Source organism: Andrena cerasifolii, chromosome 11, assembly GCF_050908995.1.
Source record: "Andrena cerasifolii isolate SP2316 chromosome 11, iyAndCera1_principal, whole genome shotgun sequence".
Lineage (NCBI taxonomy): Eukaryota > Metazoa > Arthropoda > Insecta > Hymenoptera > Andrenidae > Andrena > Andrena cerasifolii.
The window spans coordinates 7,708,659-7,734,226 of NC_135128.1; the positions used below are offsets into that span (position 1 = coordinate 7,708,659).

General features: G+C 51.4%; 2 protein-coding genes across 6 annotated transcripts in view; both read right to left on the minus strand.

The window, feature by feature from the left end:
* Positions 1-4,703, minus strand: part of LOC143374747 (uncharacterized) — a 36,653-nt gene extending 31,950 nt beyond the window's left edge. The window contains exons 1-6 of one of the 2 annotated variants that reach the window (XM_076823153.1): positions 4,296-4,703; positions 1,219-2,166; positions 1,012-1,154; positions 785-932; positions 477-711; positions 63-166 (exon numbers count right to left, since the gene is read on the minus strand). In XM_076823153.1, coding sequence (XP_076679268.1) covers positions 63-166; positions 477-711; positions 785-932; positions 1,012-1,154; positions 1,219-1,532 — 944 coding nt within the window. In that variant the 5' untranslated portion in view covers positions 1,533-2,166; positions 4,296-4,703. Of the gene's footprint in view, positions 1-62; positions 167-476; positions 733-784; positions 933-1,011; positions 1,155-1,218; positions 2,167-4,295 lie in introns of both variants that reach the window. The other variant, XM_076823152.1, reaches the window with a different exon arrangement.
* A 968-nt stretch (positions 4,704-5,671) lies between these two features.
* Positions 5,672-25,568, minus strand: part of Gckiii (Germinal centre kinase III) — a 90,784-nt gene continuing 70,887 nt past the window's right edge. For all 4 annotated transcript variants that reach the window (XM_076823158.1, XM_076823156.1, XM_076823157.1 and 1 more), the window contains 9 exons: positions 21,144-21,368; positions 12,019-12,184; positions 11,694-11,851; positions 11,006-11,191; positions 10,624-10,769; positions 10,230-10,512; positions 9,663-10,010; positions 9,290-9,516; positions 5,672-9,023 (listed from right to left, as the gene is read on the minus strand). In XM_076823158.1, coding sequence (XP_076679273.1) covers positions 9,014-9,023; positions 9,290-9,516; positions 9,663-10,010; positions 10,230-10,512; positions 10,624-10,769; positions 11,006-11,191; positions 11,694-11,851; positions 12,019-12,184; positions 21,144-21,368 — 1,749 coding nt within the window. In that variant the 3' untranslated portion in view covers positions 5,672-9,013. The remainder of the gene's footprint in view (positions 9,024-9,289; positions 9,517-9,662; positions 10,011-10,229; positions 10,513-10,623; positions 10,770-11,005; positions 11,192-11,693; positions 11,852-12,018; positions 12,185-21,143; positions 21,369-25,568) is intronic.

Below are 25,568 nucleotides of genomic sequence, written 5' to 3' on the forward strand. Positions count from 1 at the left end.
AAAAAACTTCTCGTCTCAAAATCTCCGAGTATGAAAGGAACAGAAATAATAAGGAGGCTTACGATTTGCAGGCGCAATTGTGGTCGGTTTCGGGTGGTCGCACTTGTATCCTCGGCTGCGGCGAGCATTGCTGTTCTTTTCCATCGCTAACGATATTCGCGGTAACCTGACACGTAAAACATCTCGATAGAAATTACCGGGCGAGCCGTGATTAGTCAGCTATCACGACGGGGGGGCAATAGAAGAGTGCAATTGTCATGGGACTATTCGCAATTCGAACGCGCTTTTGCGTCTTCTATTTGGAGCATGCGAGGCGGAAGCCATTAGCCGGGCACGCCTTCGATTTATCTTCGTTCCAGGCGACTTAAAGCATCCATCGAGTATTCTTAAACGTCCGGATGATCGATTGCTTCTAATTGCGCGGGACGTATTATCGGGACGGTGCTCCCGATTTCTCTACGAAAATTATTAATCACCTGAGACGTGGTGGGGATCCCGGCCATGCGTTTCCTCAGTTCGTTCAGTTGCAGTTCCCTCTGAAAGCTCGCGTCGCTTTCCTGGGGATCGTCGCGTGCCCCGTCGTTAATCGATTCGGACGAGTACTCGACCTGTACCCACGGGCAAATCGTGGGGGAGGATTGCAGGGAATGCTTGCTCCCAGGTCGCGAGATTCTAGGGGAAAGTCGTCGCAGCAGCGAGATGAGCTTGGATCTGAAACGAACGGTCGTGCCCCTGATAAATCATCGATCGCTGTTACGAGTACATGCGAGTGACGGACGAGTACTTTGTGCTGGGGGTCTGAAGATGGTCCGAGCTGATCGGGCCGCTTCTGGAGAGCTGCTCGGCGCTGCGAGTCGTGTCTCGCCAGTGCAATTTGTTGACGGATCTGCCTACTCGCCAGTCCAAACTGCCGCTTTGTCGGGATTGAAAGCCTGTAACGTAATTCGGAATGCTAGTCGCGCGGGCCCGATGACGTGACTTCAATGCCGAGCAAACAGAACGAATCCCCACCTTGATCGTTCGCCGTCTGGCTGACCCTCCAGTCCAAGGAGCCACTACTTCTATTCACGCTATAAATGTTATCACAGGATTTGGTCGCGAGATATGTCGTGTGGTGGCGACGCCTCAGCAGCTTCGAAACTGGTCCCAAATTTCTGCAAAGCGGACGAGTCGGATTAATCACGCCGCTGGTCCAAAGGGACAACCCTGTGTACTTACTTCTTAAATTTCCGCGTCTGCTCGATGGGCGGCTTGCCGTCGCAAACCACTACTTTGACTTCCGGCTCCGGGCCATACGTGCCCACACGAATGTGGCCGTAGCTGCTGCGGATACCGTCCAGGGGCCGGAAGTTACTGCGCTCGTTCGAGGGCACGCGGACGATTCCGATTTTCGGCCTCCCCTCCATGATTCCTCCGTTTGCTTCCTCTACTCTAAATCCGCTCTTCTCGATCACAGAAATAGTTGAAAAGTGTTCGCGCGGGTCGCCCGAGGACGCTTCTTCTCGCACTGGCTTCCTCGCCTCAAGTATCATCGACTATCGGAAAGACATGTGCCTCGCGGCGCGTCGGTTTCCAGTTTTCTCTCGCAAACTATGGATCGCCGGCGTTCTTAAAATAGTCGCGGAATCCTCCTGAGCTACTTCTACCTAAAGTCCTCGCGCCGCTGTGCCGCATCATAACGGTCGAGCCCTCAAAGCGTTTGGCGCGCGCGGGCACACCGAGAGTCGCGGGAACCACGGCGATTCATGAAGCAGGCGCGACAGTCCTGACGCCTGTTCCGCTTCTTCCGCAGAACCTCGCCGGCCACGCTCGTTCATTCCACTGGAACCGTGTTTATCCGCTCGCGCGATCTTCCGTGACGTCCGCGCACGACGATCGATTGGTCGCGCGACTGTCGCCTCCCGAGTTCCCGCGCAACGGCGTTAGAATATCGTTATAGAATAAACGTGGAAAAAGTGTCTACAAATATAGATGCGATTCTGATATAAAAAACGTGGCTCCGTAGAAAAGTTAGTCCTATTTACTGCCGGTTTCTAGGAGCTTTCCTCCCCCTTTCTTCCTCGCGACTAGTTTCTACAGTTCGTGTGCTCGTTTGCGTGGTTTCACTCGCGGCGTGTCTCCAGCCCGAGCCGCGTCAAGGTGCAAACCGACGGCGGCCCCAATTTCCTAAATAAAGAGCTCCATTAGCAATCATTCTCCTCCACCGCGGCGCGGCAGCCGCATATTTTCAAGCGGCGATTGCGTAATCGCCAATTATGATCAGAAAGAGGACAATGCTCGGCGACAATTCAGACGATTGCACTGAAACCTCACTGGCGAACCCTCCGAGGAGCTCGATTCAACTAGATTCTCCGGTGCAACCTCTCGTTTCTCGAATTCCACACCCCGCTTTAATTCCCCCTGGGTTCCCTCGCCCAGGGATCGCTTCGCGCCTCGGCTAGCCGCGACCGCGACAACGCGTACGCTCGGAAGTGTTCCGCGTGTGCCCGGAATCGTATTTCGCGGCTAGAAGAGCGTAAAGAAACGAATTCGCTCCGTTCCGTTCGAGAGGCAGCGGGTTAAGCTCGCGGACAGTGCTCGCGTCAGCGGATTCAACGAGATCCGGACTCGCGAATTGTCACTGAAGAGCCGCGCGCGTTTCCAACCGATGCGCTCGAAAGCTCGCGGAGCAACGAAACTCGGAATTCACCCGGCAATTACGTCGTTAATTAATGGCGAGGAATACGGGAGGTTGTGTCGAAGCAACGTATAGATTTCCATAATTGCACGGAGCGCCGTACGTGTTCCGAGACGCAGCTTCTAATTAGAAAAGAAAGTGCGGAATAAATTCAATGCTTCGAGAAGGATGCTAGGAAATTAGCGGCCTCGGTTTAATAAACTTTCGGAGAGGATCTGGCGTCGAAAAGCGCTGAGATCGAACTCACTTAATCGGCGTCGGTGTAACTCACGCGCGTAACTCGGAGCGAGGTGAGGCTAAGAGGCGCGCGACAGCCGGCATTTGGCACGATCCACGGAATGGGGTTGCAAAGTGTTTTAGCGGCAAAGGTTTTCACGTGACTGGTGGCGAATCGATAGCCACACAGTTGGAGGCGCGGGTGTGGAAAAAGGGCGAGATAGAAGCTGGCGGAGCGGTTTTCGCAGGTCGGAAGAGTGCTCGCGGCGTTCGACCGCGCTCTGCGGCCCGCGGAGATTCACTGCCGGCTTTGACGTACGCTCGTTGCGCTTTACGCGCGCACACAGAAGCCCCGGCAGCACACAAATGGCTGTATTACACATCGGTGGCTTTTTGGAGCGCCGAGAAAAAATAAGTAATTAAAGCGTAGGATACCTACGCGCGACTGTGTGCCGTCACGGTTTACCGGGCGACGCTCGGGACGGGCCTAAACATCGCCTGCACGCCTCGGGGATCGTTTGATCGCCAGTTTCAATGCTTTCCACCGATCCAACCTTTCCTTTCCCTTTTTGTGGCCACGGAAAAGCGGGACTAAACGGAACGAGGCTCCGCTACACCCTCATTTATGAGCCACTCACAGCTGGCGTTCCTGATTTAATTCGTTTCGGGAGCTGAAGAATCATAAGAGGTTCGTAATCGAGTTTACGTAATCGTATGAAAGAAGGGCAGGAAAAGTGCTCGTAATGGGATTCGCAGCCGCGTGGTGTCGGGGCAAAAGCGAGAATAGATTTCTCAAGAAACGGCGGGGCGTGGAATAATTCCTGTAACTGGATTGAAAGAGTGACGATCTCTTGGACGCTTTTCTAAGTCATCGAACTCTGTTTCCCTGTTTGGAACGCGAACCACTTAAGACTTCGCGCAGGAATCAGAAGCTACTCAAGCTCCAAGTTCAGTAAACTTGCTTACTAATGACACAAAACTCAACCACTTTTGGATTCACAGAGGTTCGCCAAGGATCCACAAGTGCCTGAGAACTGAATCTCTTGATATCTCTTTTCACGATGGAAACTCGAGTCCAGCCACATCCACTCGATAATACGATCAACAAATCCGCCGCGTGTGTCGGAGCTTCGCTAAGGATTCCCGTCGCGCCGACCCTGGCGAGCACGTGCGCGCCGGAAGCGCGGAACCGCGCGTTCGCCTCGTGAAAAGTTAATCAATCGGCTGGGCGACCGTCTGGCCAGGTTGTAAAGTACGTGTCTGAGAGCGTGGAGCGTGCTCGAAGCTCTACAGGGGCGCCTATCGCGTTATCCGCTGTCTGCTAGGGGCCTGCTGGGCGCCGCGAAGCTTGCAAGCTCTACGTAAGCCTGCGAAGGTCGTCTGGGCAGCGTGGGATACATACTACTTGAAAATAGCAACGACACACTTCGCGGTCCGCTGTCCTGAGATCGAACGCGCCAGCGTTGTCGACGAGGAGACGTTGGACGTGGGCCAGGATCGCTCTCTTGGTCGAGGACTCGCTCTTCGTCGACTCGCGAATTCGTCGGCTGGGGCGTCGTCTCGCGTGCTCAAAGGACGGAGTTAACCACCGGAGCATCGCTGGCCATCGTGCTAGTGCGTGGACGGTGCTGTCTGTCCGCAGATCACTCGGCTTCTCGGCCCCGAAGTCGCCTGGCTTTTTCGAAATCGCAGAGGACGGACTTGGAGGAGGGAGAGAGAGAGAAAGAGACAGGGGTTCCCGCTGAACCCTCTGCTCAACAGCTCTCCCGCCCCTGGCTGTTCGATCGCGACCACCCGCGGGATGCTGACGACTACTGCATCAAGATGCGCCGAGGAATTCCCTGTGCTCCCTCTGGCCTTCTCTCTCTCCTCTCCTCTCGCCTCTCACCTTGCCCGCCTGTTCGCGGGCCTGCGCTCTCCGCCGCTGTACTCGCACGTTTTGGCAATCACGCCGGGCCACTTCTGCGGGCTAACTTGTATCGACCGGCCGCGATAACCGCGGGGTTTCGCTTGAATCGCGGGAACGCGGAGGCTTGAACTTTGTTCCTTCACGGGGGGATGATCAAGGGTTGGATTTTGGTGGACGATTATAGATCCATTTATGGTGGAAAGATAGGCTCTAAACAAAAAGATGCACGGAGACTCCTAAATTTCTATAGATCCTCAGATACCGCGCCAAAGGAGTTCATAGTCTTAATGAATCCTCAACAAGCGCATTACTATGATCTCCAAGCATTTATATTTCTCCGAGGGATCCCTCGACTTCTTGCCGCTGCAATCTTTCATCTTGGCGCAGCGAGGCGAGAAGCATAAGTTTGCATTTCTAGGAGGGTTATAAGATTTTCTAGCCCCTCCGGTCTTTCATTACTCCTGGTGCCTTTTATTTTCTTTCAAATGCTGCTTGGTTTAAAGCGAAGCGCACTTCGCTGCACGAGACGCGTATCGCGCTGTGTAACTCTCCAATCTGGAGACAGAGAAAGCCGGTGGAAAAATCAAACGGTGAATGCTTCTAGAGTGCTGACGCAACGTTTCAGCGGGCATAGCGAAGGTGTAACGCCTTCGCCGGTTGCACGTGGCTGCCACGCACGCTATTTCGCGAGGTTTCCATTCGCTGACATAAGCATCCTCGTTTACGAAGGCAGAGGGACTTAGTCGGCTTTGCAAGCCTAAGAACTCGCGGCGTTCCGCCGCGAGCTACGCCGTGATCTCATCTGTTGTCTAGATCAGCGATAGAGGTAGACATGTTCCTCGTGTAGCTTTAAGACAGAGAAGCGTCGATCGTGATTTACTTGATCTTTATTTCGTATTTGTACACGCCCTCAGCATGCCACATACAATCAATATAATACAGTCCATTGCAGCCAAGGTAGAAGTAAAATACAAGAAATATATGTATATGCATTTATATCCTACGTCGATAGTTATCGTTATTATCATTATTGTTACCACGATGTTATAACGCTGAATAGATTATGAGTAATAGCTAAGAATATAATACAAAGAAGAGTGCTGGTTACGGTAGGGCACGTAATTCGGATTCAACGTGGTGCGGTTTACGGATACTCTTCAGCGTTCCCTTCTGATGGCTAAGAGAAACGGCCGCGATCATTGCTCCTCGGATTCTCGCTCTGTCGCCGCGCGTGATCGAGGAATCGACGATTCACGAGTGAACATGCAAAATCACAGCTCCCCCGCGATCACCCGGCCAAAGATTTACAAAGAAGGAAGGCTCGAACGATCGATCTTTGTAAGCAGAAACGAGCGAACGCAAAAGCTCGGAATAAGTAAAACGCGTTCCTAGAGGGAATGGTGAGAGCCAGAACGTACCGAACTAAATTGTCGCTGGTCCAATTGCAAGGAAAACGAAAGCCGTGCGAATACTCTCGGTGAACATGAACATCCGCGACGAACCGCCCCTTCGAAAAAATCCTGGTTCCCTTCGAGAATCAACGATCGTCACTGTCCGGAGGTAAAATCGATAAGCTACCTAGACATTCATTCGCTTGACAGCCGATTCGAAGCCTTCGAGAAGCAAAGCACTCGTACGATCTTCGATAGCTGACCGTCCCAATTGGTGAAACGAATTCTGAACCGTCGATGGGTCTGTTCCGTGGGATCAGGGGGTTCGTTCGTTGCAAGGATCGGAAGAAGAGTTGCGGGAAGATAATTCGCTGAAACCTTTCGAGTTTTCTGAGTTCTTTATTAGAGCGTAGCCGGTAAGCGTTTTATGGCAGCTTTATGAGGATGACTGGGGTAGCGACCGTCGTAAAAGTCATCGAAAGGAAAACCTAACCCAACGGTGAAACAACAATAAGACGATAAAAATCCGTAATATTAACAGTAGTAGAGTGTAGCGATTAACTAGGGTAATTCAACTACAACGAAAAAGAAAAGAAGAAGAAGAAGAAGAAGAGAGAAGGGGGGGAAACAAATAGTAGTAAAATCCTCCTACGTGCTCTGCGCGTCGTCTCTTTCGTCCTTTCGCTCGGTCCAGGATAAAAACGAAAAGGAAAAGGGAAAATAGTTACGGGTGTCGGGAGGACGAGTCGGAAAAGGGAGGGGAACAAATAGGGAGTTGTAGAGCGGAGCTCAAAGGTGTTCACGTTCAAACAATCATCTCGGGCGTCGTTGTCGTCGTCGTCGTCGTCGCTGACAATTCTTACAACAATAAAATCGCAAGACCTCGCCGCTCTCTCCCACATCGACCGCCTCTCGTTGACTGGAATAAACGCAACTACGTAACGTGTATTGCGGGCTTACGATAGTTAGGTCTCTCTGTCGTCACCTCTCCTCTCTTTCATCGCGATTCCCTGGTAATTAATACTATGTTCTCGTTATGATTTTACGCTAGCTCCACCCTCGCGCAACGCTAAACACTTTCTCCGTCTTTTTTTCTACGCCTCACACTTGCACATACGCGCGGTCCTCTTGCTCTCTCACGCTCTCCCTCCCTTGCACTCTTAATCATCCTCTTCTGTCCCTTGGTTTAAATAATCCGTGCAGGATAGTGCGCGAATCGTGCTCGCTCGTTTCGCTCGCCACCAACCTTTGCACAAATGATGACTCTGCCTCGTCATTTGTCCAATCTGTTCATCCGTCATCACGGGCAATTCTCTCTCTCTCTCTCTCACTTGCTCTCTCTCTCTATATATAATATACTTTATAAAATACATTAGTTTACAAACAACGTGGATTAAGTGCCGACGTCCCGCGGGAGTTATCACAGCTCAGGCTCGATCATGGAACGGCTCGACTAAAGAACTCTACCCGGGCAAACTAGTGGAAGAACGCAAGAGCTCGAGAAAAAGAAAGCATGCTTTTGCCACGCGTTCGTCGCCTCAGCTGTCCGATAAGCATCGACGATGCTGTTTCTCTGAACCGGGCCATCAGCATCGAACAAGTCAAGCTTCTGCTGGGTTTCGCTCCGTCGCTCTCTCTCTGTCTCTCCCTCTGCTCTGTTACGCGGAAAATAGTGCTACGAACGTAGGGCAATAGGATCGTGTTACGGAGCTGCGCAACCGACTGGCAGAGACGTCGATCATCAGAACAATAAGACTATCTTATCGTGCTACATACATATGTACAAAGCCTCCGGGAGGCGCCCCTCTTCCCTGCGAGCTTTTCTCTCCGATCCGAAGCGTGCACTAACGCGGGAAGCAGCAGGAAGGCGTACGTGCGGGCAGGAGGGCCCTCGGGCCGCCCTGCCTGGCTGTAGAATTGTTTAAATAAATAGTTTTTTTCGGACGCGATCTCGCCGAGGGCCGGCGAGACCTCGATCGGCGTGTGATACTCTGGTGGAATCGCCGATAGTGCATGCTTCGGATGTATCTACAATGAGGCAAGATCCCGTCAACGAATAGCCTACCTCTCCATCCATCAGACATCGGCTGAGTCTAACGCTATTGTTCGTCCACTCTTCGAGGTTGCGTCGATACCGAGCACGAAGAACGTACAAAGAATTCTGAACGGGTGGCTGCACGATTTGCAAAAATATTTCTCAACTATCTCCTACACCTTGCGCTTCTTTCGTCTCTCTCTTTTTTTTTTCATTATCTCTTAATTTTTCAAATACTAACTTTTCAACGATCCCGGGGGGGGGGGGGCCTAATATTTTTAAGGAGTTAACGGTAACTTGTCGCCCCCCGTGCGAGGGCGATTGGATGGTATAACATTTTACTCTAGCGGATAGATTTATAATTTGCTCTCTTTAGTACGGGAGGAAAAATCGATATATCGCTCTCGAGGTATAAAATCAACGACAAGTAAAACCGCGCGCGCAACGCGTCACCCGCGACATGCTCTGTCCGGTGCCCACCGAGCACTTTGCGTTTAAAATCGGAAAAAGGAGACGGGACGTTAAACGAAAGGAATGGCCGACGAGTGGTGCCGTCGCTCTAGTCGCCGCGAAGCCAGGGAAGGGAAAGAAAATGTCCGGGGCCGTTGGAGCGACGTTCTTCTTCTACCCTTCCCCCTTCACGTCCGGTACCCGGCGCACTCATCGACAACGTACTGGGCTCGTACGTAAATCAATTAATCTGATAAACGAGAAATAACGAGTCGTTACAACGTCAGGATGTTTTCGGACCACAATTTCTTGCGAACCCTCGCCCTCTCGCGTCCCTACGTATCCCTGGAAAAAAGTAGAAGCTCATACTCCGATGAACGCGCGAGGATAGATGGAATTCTACTGCGCAGAGGATCTCAAGCATAATAACGATCTGCAGAAGGGGAAAGTGAGCGCGAAATCAAAGGGCAGAGATAAACGGAGGGGGGGGGGCAGCAAAGTGGGATGATCGATTAGAATTTTTCCGCGAACAAAGGGCGCAATCTGCTTTGGGAGCCGCGGATGAAGGATTGCTCGTGACGCAAGCAGATAATGAGGGCTTTAATCGTTACCTCAGAGTGACCTTCTCCATCAGCATGGACAAACGAGCCTCCGAGTGATTGGCAGGAAGTAAGGACTCAAGGAGCTCCCTGATGAGGGCCTCGGTCATTCCTGGGGAAGTGCGTTCCGCTGTCTCGAACGCAACGCGTAGTTCCTCTATCGCGCCATCGTTCTTGCCAATGCCGCTTCCGCCCTCGCCATTATTGTCTCGCGCCGAATATAGATGCTTCCGCCGAAGCTGCGGCAAGTAAAGGAGGCGTGGTACATTTTATCAGCGTAGCGCAGCGCTATCTTCGTCAGCAGGCGAACCAAGTAAAAGGCAGCTGAGCTTCCCCTGTGGCAAAGCTGCGCTTGGTCCGCCCAGAGTCCAGGGAAAATATTTACCTCGGCGAAGAGAGGTAAAACAACGGTGGAAAGGACCGCGCTCCGCGGATGCTTCAGCTCCTGCGAGCTCCTCGGCCTTTGTTTATCTTCACCGGGCCTATGGTCCACCATAGGTACGACAGGTACGTCCAGCTTGCTACTCCTCTTCTCCTTCGAACAGAATTCCCTCTCTCGGCCCTCCCTGTCCCTCTCCCGCACCTCTCTCTCCCTGTCCCTGCCCTCTCTGGTATCGCGCATCTCCTTCAGCTCCCTCAGCGAGGAATCCCGATTGAAGTCCCTGTAATCGCGATCCTCCCGCTTCTCTCGCGTGTCCACCGGCGGCGGTGGCGCGGCCTCGTGCGGCCGGGACTGGAAAAAGAACGCGATTAAATTCCGACGATATTAAAAAGCCAGCCACTACCTCCGAAGAGACCTCGAGCGGCTCCCGCGAAACGGGCGAATTATTATTCCGCGGGATTCCTTGCAGCGCTGTGATTAAACGCCGCCGCGGCGCGACCGCGATCCTCGAGGAGCTCTTTAAATCCTCGAGAGCGTGTCGGGCTTGATTGCGATTTCGCGCAAGCTTACCGGCGTGTGTTTCGCTTGGCCATCGCGCACCGAGTCCCTAGACTCGCTCCTGTAATGGTTCAGCGTGGAATCCTTCGGCGGGGACCTCGAGGCGCCGTTCGCGTGCGGCTTCGTTTGCTGATTGTGGTTCGAGGATCTGTGGTTCGGCGTGTGGGTTAGGGTCAGCGAGGCTGGTTGCTCGTCCAGCGGCAGCATGGGCACCACGGAGCCTTTCACCCCGTGCGGACCCTTCACGGTCATTATCCACGGCTCGTCCATGTCGCTATCTTGCTTCGACTCCTCCCTGAAACAGAAGGGACGAATGCGTGTCCAGAGACGTCCTTATCCACTCCCCTGTACTCGTTGGAAGCCCTCTTTAAGATGGACCTTTGATAACTTAACAGATGATACTCACGAGTCCGAATTCTCGCTCTCCGTCTCGGATTCCTCGCTGCGCTGCGACTTCCACTTCTTGTACCGGTCTATGAGGTCGATCAGGTACGAGTTCTTCTTCGCCTTCCTGATGAACTGGAACTTCAACAGTTCTTTCGCCGTTGGCCTCTGCGGGAACCATGAAAAATAATGAAAAAGAGGCGTTTTCCATCCGGGAAGGAAAGATGAAAAGTCACGCGACGAGAGAAGCAGAGGCGAGAGTGTCAAGTGCAGCTGTTTCTCGCGGCAGAAACTACTGACAAAAGCAGACTTCTAGCAATTTTCTCGACCGTGAGGCAGCATGGAGATTAGTAGAGAGGAGCGGGTGGAGTTGCGACGTCTTTCCGGCATGTAGATCAACTCACGTTTTCGGGGTCCTTGTTCAGGCAGGCCTCGACAAACTCCTTGAACTGTTTCGTGTAATTTCCGGTTAGCTGCGGGGGATTGTTCTTCGGTATGAGGAACAGGACCCTCATGGGATGCAGCTCGCTGTTCGGTGGTTCTCCCTTGGCCAATTCGATCGCCGTGATGCCCAGCGACCAAATGTCAGCCTGTGGAGCAAGCGTTCCTCGTTTTACCATCTGGCTAGGCGCTAACCAGGCGCTAACGACGACGTGACCGTTTCTCGCGCCTTTCAGAAATCGCCCGCGAGAGGCAAGCCAGTCGAGATCAACAGATCTGTTTGCTCTACAACCGCTTGCGTGTAAAAATATTACCCTATCCTCGTGAAAACTCCTGTTTAATTGCTACTCTCTTCGACATCGAATTAGTTAAATATTTGGGCGCGGAAAGCGATGCCGATCCTCGGCATATAGACATCTGCGAGCAAGAGGTTTGCGGATGGAGAGAGGGAGGATTAATATTTCCACGAGACACCGCAAACAACGAAACGTCGTTAGAAGCAACGGCGCAAAGTCAGGGGCAAGTAATGAAATTAAATCTCCCGGGTTACGTAACTCGAATTGCAGCAGTGCATTCGTCGCCTCGAACAGCGAGATAAGAAATACGCCACGACTCAGGGAGTCCACGTTCTCGTTGATCTCGCGTGATTACCTTGGAATCGTAGGCGGACTGTTTGATGACCTCCGGTGCCATCCAGAACGGCGTCCCGACGAAAGTGTTTCGTTTGCTGGTCGTGTTGGTCAGCTGTCCGGCGACACCGAAGTCGGCCAGCTTGACGTCGCCCATTTCGCTGAGCAGAACGTTCGCCGCTTTGGAATATAAAAGGAACAACGGTTAAAGGCAATTCGGCGTAGCACGTAAAAGATAACGTTAAATCCGAGCGAGCTTAGCAATTTCGTTACGTAAAACGTGCTCGTTAAGGGGCATTAAAAGTATATTATGTTTCTTCTCTCCTTGTTTTTTTTGATAAACGCACCTTTAATATCGCGATGAAGCTTCCGCTCACTGTGAAGATAATCCAACCCTTTGAGCACCTCGCGCAATATCACCGCGATATGCATTTCCTCGAAGCTGCCGGCCTTCATCAGGTCCAGGGCCGAGCCGCCACCCAAGTACTCCATAATAATCCATAGTTTCGTTCCCTGCAAACAGAGAAAGATTCAACGCTACACGTAACACCCGGGCTGGCTGCTTTGCGTCTGGAAACTTCGCCGCTGTTTCGCGTTTCAGAGACTGTCAGCCATGATCTCCTCCCCGTCCGTTCCCTTGCAAATCTCGAGACTCGTCGCGCTACCAAACACAGCTCTCTGCCTCGAACTTTGCTAATGAAAATGAAGAATCTGGGTCCGTAGCCAATTAGCAAAAACAGACGTCTCCTAGTTCCGAGAATCTACTCTATTTCGCGGAGGAGATGGACCTTGAGACAGTCGATTGTGGGAGAAATTAAAAGTGCAATGGAAGAGAATGGAGAGGGCTGATTGAAAATTCAGATTCTTTTTTCTACGACCCTAGTGGCTGTTTGCAAATTATGTCTGCGGTGCACAAACGATGTATCTTCATTGGTAACATCAATCTTCGTTACGTTAATGGCTGTGCCAACGTGGACCGCACCTTCGCCGATAATTATATCCGACATCGATGTCCAATCACTGTGCCCGCAGCCTCACGCATCGGCATGAGGCTCATTCGTCGGTTCTCCGATAATCGCGTCCCCGGTAATCGACGGATTAATCAGTGGCTCGCACAAGGATGCTCAAGATTCGCGCTCTTTGGTCACCGGCTTGTGAAAGAATCACCAAGCACGCGCGAGGGCAGGATGATGACTCGTGCGTGGCCGATCATCCACGAGCGATGGAAAAATGATAATCAAGGTAACCTTGCGGAGGTGACGAACGGACGAGGTTCATCGGATCGATCGATGCCGGATCGATTTACCCTTTCACGGGCGAACTGTTTAACCCTTCCATAAATTACAGTGGCTTCAGAAAAAGGTCGCGCAGAAATATTACCATTAATAATTCAGATGCCAATACAATCTGCTTTTAAATCAGTTAACTGGGCTCCAACGAAACTGTTGCTAGGTTCCCATTAAAAAAAAAAGTGTATGTGGAGCTTCCGTAAATTACTCAGAAGAGTCGCGCACCCAGAGGGTGAGGAGGCAAGGGACGCTAGCACCCCCAAAAGAAAAAAGGATTAATGTATCCACGACTGAAGTATAATTCAAGAGGTTTGTGAAAAGAACAGAAAACTGGATTTTATTCTTCAAATAAATTTTTAGAATCACCTAATAAAATTTATTGTATTTGCAATAAATATTTACATCCGTTCAACTCGGCTCCCCCAAGATTAAATCCTGAGTGCGCTACTGACCCAGAACAATGTTAGATGCATCGAGCAATCCTAAGCTGGAGTCGAGGGGAAACCTTTGAGGTGCTAAATCAAGCGACGGAAAAGGGGAAAGAAGAAGAGAACATCTTCTCGAACACGGAGCACCTCTCGATCGTGTTACAAGCGTCAGGAAGGACGCAAGGTTGACAGGGACCGACGCTTTATGGGGTATAATTTTCACGTGGTGAGCAAGGGGTGTCCAGCTCTCGGCTAGTAGCTGTTCGCATTCACGGTACGGGGTGAGCGTGTACAGCTGCCCATAAAATGCCACCATTTATCATCGTCCTACGGTCAGGAGGCGCAACGCGGTCCGACTGCGCTCATTCTCATGTAGATCCGCGTCTACGTAGGTGGCCAGGCTCGCGAGGGTTCGTTCAACCCGGTTTTCAACCAGGCCACTTCTGCAGACGCAACTAGGGGTTGCTAAATCATCCCCCTATCCGGCAGGCGTCCCCTTCCTTCACCCCCTCGTTTCGAGGGCCGAAAAGGGGCGGGTGGAATAAACGCGGGCCGCTGAGAAGCGCGTTACGATGCTCTTCTTGGATTTCACTTCCCCAGCCTCGCCCCGTTCTTGTTCTTTTCACGGCCGATGGAATTCGCCCGAGTGTTGCGTCGAAAAGGGGGACGCATGAAAAAAAAAACTCGCAGCTTTTTAAACCTCGGATTTTCGACCTCTTTTCGGCACCGAGGAATGTCACTTTTCCTCGGGGCTCGCCGGCGCTTTTAATTAAGGAACGCACGTGGCGGATTAATTACTCCCGGCTCGAATAAGCGCAAACTACTTTTCAGCGAAAATGGCACACTTGGTTTGGCAACGATCTCGAGCAGGACGCCCCGGAATTCTTGGTAGTTCGTTCGGGGAATTTGCGATCGTTGACAGGAGTGTTTGAATGCTTGGCGACAGGCGCGGGCGAAGGGGCATGGCGAAAAGCGGCCCGATAATCTGGCGCGTGAGTAATTAAAAGAAAATACGACGTTAATCCTATCACTGCCCCCGGCATTTCCGTTCGTCGCTTTCACTCCGCACAGTTGTTCCCGCCATTCTTTTATCTCGCGCGCGGGGATGCCCGCTGAATGAAGGAAGAGAAAAATGCTTTTCAGCTTAATGAATGTCGCCTCGCGCTAAAAACAGCCGCGTCACGAGCGCGCCACGTCCGGAATCTCGCATTCAGGCATCCTCGAGGAGCGTTGGAAGCGCTGGCGAATAAAAATAAGCAGCACCTGATGAACAAACGAATTCGCGGCTGCCTAATTTTCTGTAAACTTCCGACCAGAATGTCGTCTTTAAATTACGTAAGGCTTATGGGCGGAGGAGTTCGCGAATTTTTTGCGTTTTCTTACACAGGGGGAAGAGTGAGTCCGGGAGCGTCTTAGGTAATATTTTTTTAAGCTAATTTTCAATATCAGTAGCCCAAAAAACAGTTAAATGAATTATATGAACCTTTAACACTATTCCTACCACGACCAATCAAATGATCGTTTTTTAAATTTCGATTAGAATTTCCTATATACAATGTAATTGAATCGCCATTAAACTTCACGACTTTTCCTTAAATATACGTATCTACATGATATACTTCTGAATAAAAGAAACTATATTTTTATACTGTCAAATTGGCTATTATCTTCATTCTATATTAAAAAATATAAGTTGCGCTAAAGACCGGTCGCGGTAGGAATAGGTATACGCGAAGTGTCGGTAGGAATAGTGTTAAAGAATTTTAATAACTGAAAAAGTGCAATGCAAAAATATTACGTAAGAATGGGAGGAAGGGAGTTGAAATATAAAATCTTATACTTGAGGAGGGACGGGTAAGAAATCGCCAAAATTACCCTGTCGTAATTTAAGAACAGCCCCAGTGTAAATCGACTTCAGATTGGAATTTACCGATGTTCCTCGAGCCCACGGATGATGAATGCCTCGAAGTCCAGCGGGGAACATTAGCGAGCAAATATTACGCGTTTTTTAAACTGTCAAACAAGCGAATGTATAAAAGAGGAAGCACGTGTGAACAGAGGGGGCGTCGAAATGAGCAAAAGAACGCCGAATGAGTGATTAATGGCCAATTATTATTTCTTTATCGCGCGTGTCCTTTTGTTCCTCTGTTTCGCGGAATGGCGGGTGTGCCAGCGGCAGTGATGGACGACGCGACGGAATTAATCTTCCCTCCTACGATATTATATTTTGTATTTCATTTTATTCGATTTTCTAATTATCTGTACTTATATATTTTGTATCTTGTCATTAGACTCAGACTCTTGATCTCTAGCCCATTACTTCTCTTCGTGTTTTGGGAATATAATAAAGTCGATTATTATTATTATTCGAACGTCATACGCTGTTTTCCTTATCGACTACGAAAATGAACCGAAATGCCGAAACATCGAGACACTTCCTCCGAAGGAGCTGACATCAAAATGCATTCTTATCAAGCAACCGCCATCCCAGTTCCAATCGGCCACGATGACGGATTGAGCAACGCTAATCGCGTGGTTGCGACGCAGCGGAACGCGGGGGTGCCTGCGCGCAGAATACAGAGGATGCAGGCAGAAAGGGGAGATGAGCGTGGAATTAATCGCGGGGTCTGTCGACACCGGGCGGTGCTCGGGCGAGAGTGAAAGCGGACAATTCCAGCGCGGGTCGTCAATTAGAGGTAATTGCAGCGGAACGCCGGAGGAAGACGCCGGGCACGGGGGCATCGCAGAAAAGAAATTCATCGTCGTTTAGGCGACGCGCAGAGGCCCGTCTATTCTTGGATCGCCGTCAAACGGCAGATCGGAGCCATTAGGAAATTGGCCGGCTAATAATAGCGGCTCGGTCGCGAGGAATCGCAACGCCGTTACATAAAGTCCTCCTTCGCGGCTGCCTTTTTCTCGAGGCTGCCGCCGCGAGCAAGTAGCTCACGGTTATTAATTCCGCGAACCTTAATTCCGCCCCGGGTCGCTCTTACGAGGAAGGTACCCTGATATCTCCATCAGCGATCCGCTTAACCCACATACGCTCCAGGTCCGCGACTGCGCTCGGAATGAAAGCGCGGGGATCCTCAATCGCGGAACAGAAGGACTCGGGTGCTACCACTTAATGGACCCTGGCGACCGTTGAGCGGGCAAGAGCGATAGGATTGCAATCCGGCCCAGAGAGACCGAGCGTTTAGCGTCGCAGGCCCGAACGGTCGCGTAACAAGCGCCCAATTAGATTTGCTCGTTCATAAAAGCCGAGATGCTCGTTGGAGTCTGAGCGGGCCACAAGTACGCGCCGCGGAGAATCGCCTTTTGTTCGAGAAACAATGAGCCGCGCGGCAATGGGGAAAGAAAGCTGCCTACGGTAGAAATGCCACCAGGATTCTGGATTCCGTTCGGATATTAACCTTGGGACCGCGGCGACTCGCGGCTGCGCGGAGTGGATCCGGCGAATCTTCCAGCGGGGGAGATTAATTATTTCGTATAAAGCAGGGGCGGAGGACAATTAACCGTGACGGCTGAGGGACTGAGACTTGGAAAATACTCGATTGTCAATTCGAAAGTTTGCAATTACTCGCGGCGGGAGATGGCGGGCAGGCATTAAATAATGGCGCTCGGGAAAGAAGAGAATAACGTTGAGCGGCATTCACGGAGAAGGCCGGTGCACACCAGCGCAGGGGAGAACAATAATCCGTCTCCGGGGTAGAGGGAAGAGAGAAGCGGAGGAAAAACGCCGCGAACGCGGCGAAGAGGCGGCGAGGAGAGAATCACGGCGAAACGCCCCTCGTCATACTCGCGATGCATCCGGATTGAGAAACGTTAAGGAGTGTCGCCCAAGTACGATCACTGTTATTGCTCGCCTCGACCTACCTGCCTACGTCGAAATCTGTCTCGCGCATTTCTCGCGCGCCGAGAAAAATACGGGTCCCAGGCATTCTCATTTGCGATTTCGAAATCAGACGCGACACAACGCTCCTTCGCGTCACGGTCCCGCGCGTCCGGCGAGGGAAAACCTTGGCCACCATTGCGGTCGGGAAAAGGAATGAAACCTTTCTTCTCCTCGCCCACGACGATGCCTCGAATTAACCCTCGGCGAGCCGAGTCTATATCCCAACCCGGCAGTGCACGCGTGAACTTTTGAAATACAAGCATCCACGTGGGGTGCTCGTGGACTCCTAGTAAAAAGTAACCTTGATTGACCGCGACGTAGAAAAATCTGTGTTTTACGATTCTTTATTAAAACTCTAACAATGTAGGTAGATCTAAAAGAATATTAATTGACCGAGTGTCTCACTAAAGAAACAACAGACGCGATAAGATCCTCGACTAGACCCCCACGCGTGCACTGCTGGGTTAAAGACACGGATGCCGACGAATACTTGCCCGGAGGCACCGTAACGATAAGAACCCGAGCTCCGTATCAGTGGACACGCGAGAAGGCAATCGCGAGGAGAGGAAATCGTTGATCGAGCAGCACAGTAGCCGCGAGAACGACGAAGGAGTGTCTGCCCGGGCCGATAACTGTTGTTCACCGAGCCGATCGACTTAATAGCAGTCGCCAGAGGCTGCGAAGACCGGCCCGGGGAGGAGCAGATGCCCCGAGAGAAACGGCTACACCCGTTATGCGATGACATCAGGCGCGTAGACGTCCGCGTAGGCACCTCGCGGCATCTTTCGAAATTCGTCTCCGGCCAACGATTATCGCGGATGTGTCATCGGGCCGCGGCATTGTTCGCGTCGGGAGATCGGGCCGCGAAGAAAGAGGGAGGGAAAGAGAAGGGGGGTAGGAAAAGGAGAGATCCTCGGGCTGGATCCAGCGGGAGAGGGACGGTGGAAAATGAGATCTCGTAGGCGATCGTGAGGAAATCTGCGGAAGAGGCCCGGTGCTTTTGTCCGCTATCGCGAGGCTCTTTCCGTGGCATCGACGGAGAATAGGTATCGAGAATGCGATTGCGGAGGATGGAGGATCCTTTTGTGCTCGCGGCTGTGATTAATGGCGGCACAATAGCCGCATGCCGTGGGATATAATCGCACGCAACACAGGAACGGATCGGTTTAATGCCGTTATATTGCCGTGGCACGCCGCGATTCCGGAAAAATCAATATGGAAGACTGGCTCAGCGCGTGACGCAACCCTCGTAATCTTCCCCGAGATGCCTCGCCGAGCCACCGATCCGGGGATTTTCGAGCTGGCCGGTCGTGGCCCGAGGACTCCCCCTTCGACTCGATAAACCGCGAAATAGACGGTTTTTAGCCGCCAGCCAGACGCAGCGCGATCGACCCTCGATTATTCGAGAGCGCACGGCTGCGCATAATTAGAGTCGCTTAGGCATCGGCGATTAAATCCCGCGCACCTGGCGACAATGCATCGCGAATCGAAACACGATCTGGGGAGGGAACGGGGTCAGCGTTAATTGCGAGACAAGGGTGGAAACATGCTCGGCGATTCCCTCGCGGGAGATCGAGGGAACGAGGAAACGGATTACAGGAGCAGGGGGGCGCGCTCCCTTCGTTTCCGGGCTCGGGAAGCGGAAAATTAAGATGATTACCTATGGAATGAAGCGCCCGGTCGATATTAAGCCCCGCCGGAGAACTTTCCTTAATGACCGAGCGAAATGGTCATTAGCGATTCTTAATTAGCCATCCAGTTGTCCGCGGGTCGATTGGAACACGGCCTCGGCAACGAATCGCAGTGGGAATTCCGAGAGTGCATCTTTTAGGCAGGCCTAAGTATCCGGGCAGTCAGGGCCGCGCGAAGATTCTCGAATCAACGACCTCTAGATAGTCACGTCGCTGGAAAACTAGCTGGATGCAACGACTCGCGTTTGCATGGGCCTCTGTTCTCCGCGGGATACTTGGTGAACCATGAAAAGCCGAGTTCTGCGGGATTCTCGACACGCTTTCGATGCCGAGGCAAGACGCTTCAGCCAGCTCGTTTTGTTGCATTGTTCAGGAGCTATTTGCGAGCTCATAAAACGGACGGAATTGCCTGCTGCTTCGGAGTCGAAGTTCGAGCGCGTTCTGATTCGCCCGATGATGCATGCACAGCGCGGTGAAGATGGCGGGAAGAATAGCGACTAAACCGATTAAGGGTAGGTTACCCTCAAAAGTTTCGCAAATTGGTTTTTAGGATTTTTGCATTTTCCGCTAGCTGCATCTTTTCTACGTATTTTAAACGCAACCGGGCCCCGAAGTTCCAAAAATTGAAGGAATTACAGTAAAATATGTACGAGTCTGCGCGTGAGATCGGATAACGACAAAGCTGCGTGTCCAACTTCAAGGGGAGGTTCTGGTCTAAAAAATTTGTTCTTTTATTTCATTTTTCGAATGTTCAACCTTTTAGGAATATGTGTTTAAAAGGATATTTTTAAATTCGTACAATTCCCGAAGTTATAGGCATTTGAGTAGAGGCGAATGCATGGGTAACACCCGACCACTCGGCACTCACGTGAAACTTTAAACGCGTTTTTCTCGAAACAGTGTTCTCAAAATCGGTGGAACCTGTATCTCCAAAAGTAATTATCCGATTCAACTGAAACTTTTTTTATTTTCAAGAATATACATCTGGCTCGTGGATAGACCAGTAAATTATTTAAAAAAATTGAAAATTGATAATTTTTAAAGGCGTTGAAAGGACGCAAAATATAGGGAAAAAGTGATTTCAAACTTCAAGTGTCGTTATTTTCTAAAAAAAATGTAATATTTGTAATTTTTCTGGTCAGTGCACGAGCGAGTTTCATGCCCTTTAAGAATCTGGCATTGTTTTTTATTTCAGACCAATGGTTTAGGTGCTACAGGTTCCACCGAATTGAATGAACTTTTTGACGCCTAGACTTTAACGACCCCTCAGTACCGTCTGCAATGATTAATTACAAAACAAAAAATATATTTCTATAGTTTAAGATATTCTTAATACAATGCCAAAAGTCCCATTAAATTATATGTAGTACTTTTCCTTTAATTAATTCCTAAAGATCACCTATTTTTATTGGCTCTAGACCGGAACAGCCCCTTAACTACGTTTTCCAAAACGGTGAACATAAAATCTCGAAAACCGCTCCAACGATTTGAATGAAAATTTACAGGGAGCTGCAGGAAACTACTCCCCACAATGTGTCGGGAGCACATTTTCAATATAAATTCTTAAAAAAAATTTATCCTTAATATTTTCTTTTCTTGATTAAAGCCAAAGAAATGACGATTAAAAATTAAAACAAAAATTATCTCTACATTCATTTATTACTTCAGAATACGCGTTTGAAGAAGGGCCTGATTTTGAGGGTAACCTACCCCCTTAATGCCACCGCAGGAATTTTTGCCCCGCGATTTATGGAGCAGAAAGCAGAGGCTCGAACCGAACCGGCGGACAAAGTGTCGCGGTGAAATATTAGAACGACGCCGGTGAATGCGATTTTATTTTAACAATACTTTCCAGCGAGCACACTGAACCGGCCCCCGCAGGAAGCGGAAGCATCTATGCGACGCTGTCGAGCCGGAAGCGACGGTTAACCGACCGTCAAGCCCTTCCCATTCTTCGCGTATGAAAAATCATGTGGGCGGATTGGCGGAGTGTCCCTAATAGTGGACCGAAGGGGTTTCGTTCGCGTTGCACCTCTGCAAACATTATATCGCTGGGACTCATGGAGCCGGAACGGCGACAGAAAGGCGGGTCTCCACTTTTCGCCGAGTGCAGCTCGTGCACTCAGCCACTTTCAGCTGCGATTTCTCGCGACCAACTCGACTGGCTCTTACCTTGAGATAGGACCCATAATACTTGGTGACGTACGGGCTGTCGCACTGGGACAGCACCATGATCTCCTGCTGAATATCCTCGATCTCATCCTCCGCCTCCTCGAGATCTATGATCTTGATGGCGACAACTTGCTGGGTCCTATTGTCGATGCCTTTGAACACCTCGCCGAAGCTACCCTTCCCGATCCGCTCTTGTTTCGTGAATATCAGCTCGGGGTCCACCTTCTGCAACAGGAGCAAAGCCCTTACCGTTAGTCGAACGTCAGCGGAGTTGCCGGAACGAGCGGCGGGTTTAGCAGGATTTTCCGCGGGTTTTTGGCAAATCTCGCCGGGGACTCGGGACCGCAATAGTGAAAGTTTCAGCCGACTTTACGGAGGCACCGGTTCCGCGATTGCGGTAGTTTCGGCAAATTTCCTAACGACCAGCCGTATCGTCGCGGCTTCTGGCAAACTTCGCGAAGACCATAGCGACGCGAGGCTTTTAGCAAACTGGACGAAGTCGCCTATTCGTAACAGCTGCGGTCGATACGCCAGGCGACGTTTCAACTTCGCGTGCTTGCACGGTCGTTGTCTCGCGTCGCCGTAAAAGGCAGGCCACCGGGTCGAGGAGGCTCCTCGCTAGCAATTCGATTCGAATGGCCCGCGGGATAAAATTAAGCGCCGCGTCATCCGCGAAAGGGTCCGAGATTCGCGGAGGAGATCCACGTGGGACTTTCTTCGACTGCGCGGCCTTCGGGCGCTAATAAATGCAGTTATGCCGGCCAGAAATGCAGTTCTCCTTGGCTCCTTTCTAACTGATGACACACGCGACGTCATGAGCTAGCGGAGAAAAGTGCGCGATCGATTAAACGCGTTCCCTTCGTTAAGTTCGACGCGGGCAGTCGCGTCGCGTAATTGCATTTACGACGGCGCGGGATCAAGAGTCATCCTTCGCTGTCCTGCGCGACAATCGGAGGAGAGCAGATATCCCTTTCTCCGTCCTCGTGGAATTGCGGTTCGAGTGTCCCGCGTTTTGAAGAGTGCTTGGATGATGAAATAATTAACGAGCGCCGCGGCATCGGGGGAGGGAAGTTTATGGGTCGTCGGACGGAGAGGAGCGCGCTAAAAACGCGGGAATAAAATCGATACCCCCGTAAATTCATCGAGGCGTTGAGACGCTCTCGAACGGGTCGTCGTCTGTGACAAACAGGGGGCACGGGACGAAAATTTGCAAAGCAGATTTTCCGCATTTCGTCCGGCGATGACTGCGCCCGGCTTCCTCTACACCCTCAACCCCCCTCGTCGCTCCTCTTTTATCCGGAATCTAGTCGCCCTCTGATAGAAGCCTTTTATCTACGCGGCTTCCAACGCGCGTCCCGCAAACACACGCCAGCCAAAGAGGATTCCAAAGAGCGTAGAGGGATCGCGTACAAGCGCGTGCCGGTTTATCGCGGCTTTCATCTCCCCGGCCGACGAAATTTTTCGCGCGATTCGATCGTCTCTGGCCGTGTGTTATTATACCAGGATTCCAATAATTCCGGGCCAGGGTGGAGGAGAGGAATCCGTTTAAAAGCCGCTGGAACGTCTTTAACATTCTCCCGTGGCGCTACGGGGTTGCTGCTTAGCCTCCCCACTCACGTCCGCCGCTGTAGGAACGGCTCGCGGCAAAATCAATTGCACCGAAAACAGCGGGGGGAAAAGGAAGCCGCGGGGGAGTGGGAAAGAAGGGCGCGGGAGTTGGCAAGGGAAAAACAACGGCGATCGGGCGGCTGGGAAGGGAGAAGAGGAGGAGTAGTTAGGGCGAAGTTCGAACGGCCTCGATATCCTTTTCTCGGGCGTAAACCAGTGTCGTTACGACGATTAGGGTAGGTCGCTACTCGCGTTTCCGGGTGTCAAGTGGGAAAGACGAAAAACGCGAGAACCGAGGACGGGTGGAGAGAAAGAGAGAGATTGGATCGTGCGATGTTGCTGCAATGGAGTCGAGAGGCGGCCAGGCACATCTTAGCCCCTTTTCTCGTCTGCTCGCCGGCCATACTGCATGAAACTCGCGGCACAAATTATAATTAGCGGGTGTCAGCGGCACAGAGAGCCGGCACGTAGGTGGTTAAAGCAGCGACCAGGGAAGCTGAAGAGCATCGCCTTGTACCAGGGTGTCCCATCTGCGCTGCTTCTTCATGTTTCGCGGATGTTTGCCCGATAGCGTCGCCGGATAGCGGCATAATCAAGGGGTAAACAGGGGGTTGCGCCTCGGTTGGAATTAGTCGAAGAAGAAGGCTTCGTTGTTGACCGGAGTCAATCGCTTTCGGCTAACGTACTATTAAAACGCCAGAAAAAGAAGTATAATTAAAACTTTCCCGCGTTCCGTTCGAAGTAAGTTTCTCTTGTAAGAGAGGCTAATAAAGTTCTGCGTGTACTCTAAGTTCGTTGTTTCATTTATCTCCCTTTTCCCGTGTTCCCGGCGCGAGGAAACTTTAAAGAAGCACGAGATCAGGGGGAACGTTTAGAGTTGTTAAGAAAGTAACGAAAGTACATCGAATCACGTCGTTAATCGAGGAGCCACTGATTTGAATCAGTTATAAAGTAAGTTTCGACAGTCGGTTCACCTGATATAAACTGGCTATTAAAACTAACACTGATATTATTCGTTTTATCAGAACAAATCTAACATGTTCAGAATTTTATGCTGATTCAGAAAAACTGAAAGCTAGCGCCTACCTCGATTTATCCTACACAGAAGTTGGTAGGTAAATATTCTGCATTGAATTGGCACGATGCAGCCTCCCCTCCAAGCACGAGACGAGTGTTACGTTCAATTTTAGGAGCTCTTGAGCTCATAAAGGTTCTCGGAAGCGTGGCGCGGCGAGATCAGTGAATTATACCGGCGCATGGTCGGACAATTAGCGAGGAAGTTGGAACGACTCTGTTGGTGTCCGCTGTTTCTGACTGCTCGCTGACTCTGTTACGTTCCGCGACGAGAGTGGCCGGAATTCTGATGGACAAGTTGCCCGCCATCGAAACTCAGTTGTCCGCCAGCAACGGCGTTAAAAGGGCCCGCGCCCGCGTCTCTCTCTCTCTGCATGGCTGGGCGAGACCCAGTTATGGTTGCTGGATGTTATATAATTGACAGAGCGATACCGCCAGCGAGCAATTAAAATGCTTCCAGCTGGGTCCCATTGTGCGAACTCGCTACCGGTCACGGTGACCTATAAAAACACACCGCGAGACATTCGTTTTCGCTCTGACGTTGTCGCTCCGAGCGGAAAGCTTTCACGGCGATAAAAATCCAGACGTTTACAGGCGGGACTAAATAATGGGGCAGTAAATTTTAACGGGAGCCAAATATTTTTATGCGAGCCGACGGCTCGGGACGAGCGTAATGAAAGGGCCCATTAAGACGGAGGCGACTCTGGCAGCCGATCGACGCGCGTTAATTAAATGCCAACGGTGTGTATCGACTGGTTTCGCGAGCGACAGCGTATCCTCGCATTCACCAGCCGGGGCTGTCGCGCCCAGCTTCCTTACACCGCTTCAAGCTTCTCGCGACGGGTCTATTTTAGCAGCGGGGAGGCATCCCTCTTGCCGGCTCGCGGCTCCCGAGGAATTCGTCTTCGAGAACGCGTGAAATCGATTCTCAACTTCCCTGCGCGTCAGGCTGCTCCTCGAGCGTACATTAAGTTGATTACGACCCCGGGCGAAAAATCTGTGCCGTAATTAATCCGAGGATCCAAGCAGCAGCTTCCAGACACGCGACTTTAATTCGCTGGAGACTCGACGTGATTTACTGTTGAAACGGGTCCCAGAGTGTAACCGAGGAGCTCTGCTATCTGCCGAGATAATTATTTAGCACGGCTGATGCTAGCTCCTCGTATTTTCGGCCGTAGCTCGCACCGCCTCGGCACAGTCGCGACGGCACCGAATGAATGTTTAAGGTGCGACCAGGCGACGGCGAGCACAGCGGCATAGGAGGCTTGTATTTGGGCCTGACGCGGCAAGTGTTCCAGGGTCAATCAGCAGTGTCAACAGCGGCAATAATAGAACGGGCAAACAAAATCCGGCGCCGCGGGATTACAATGTTTAACCAGACCTGATACGGGGGAACGAGCCTCCGCGTTGAAATCCAATGAACTCTGCCCAAGATCCCGCTCGTCCTCGACGTTCCCTCGCACTCTGCGCGAGGAGAACGGCTCCGGTGCATCTGCCAAGCCCGCGTAATTTCTTTTCTCCGTAATGAAGGATTTTAAACACGCCCGCGACCAGGTCCGACAGGCTGAACTCCGCGAGCCCCAATTACGCGGGAGAAAGTCGTGGAAAACGGTGGACGTTTTCGCGAAGCGTTACGGCGATCGCCGACCCGTGACACAAGGCGTAATAACAATAAGTCCAGCTGAATGGGAACGGAGGGACCGGTGACCTTTCGTTAGCCGGGAGAAAGTGACGAGAAGGAGA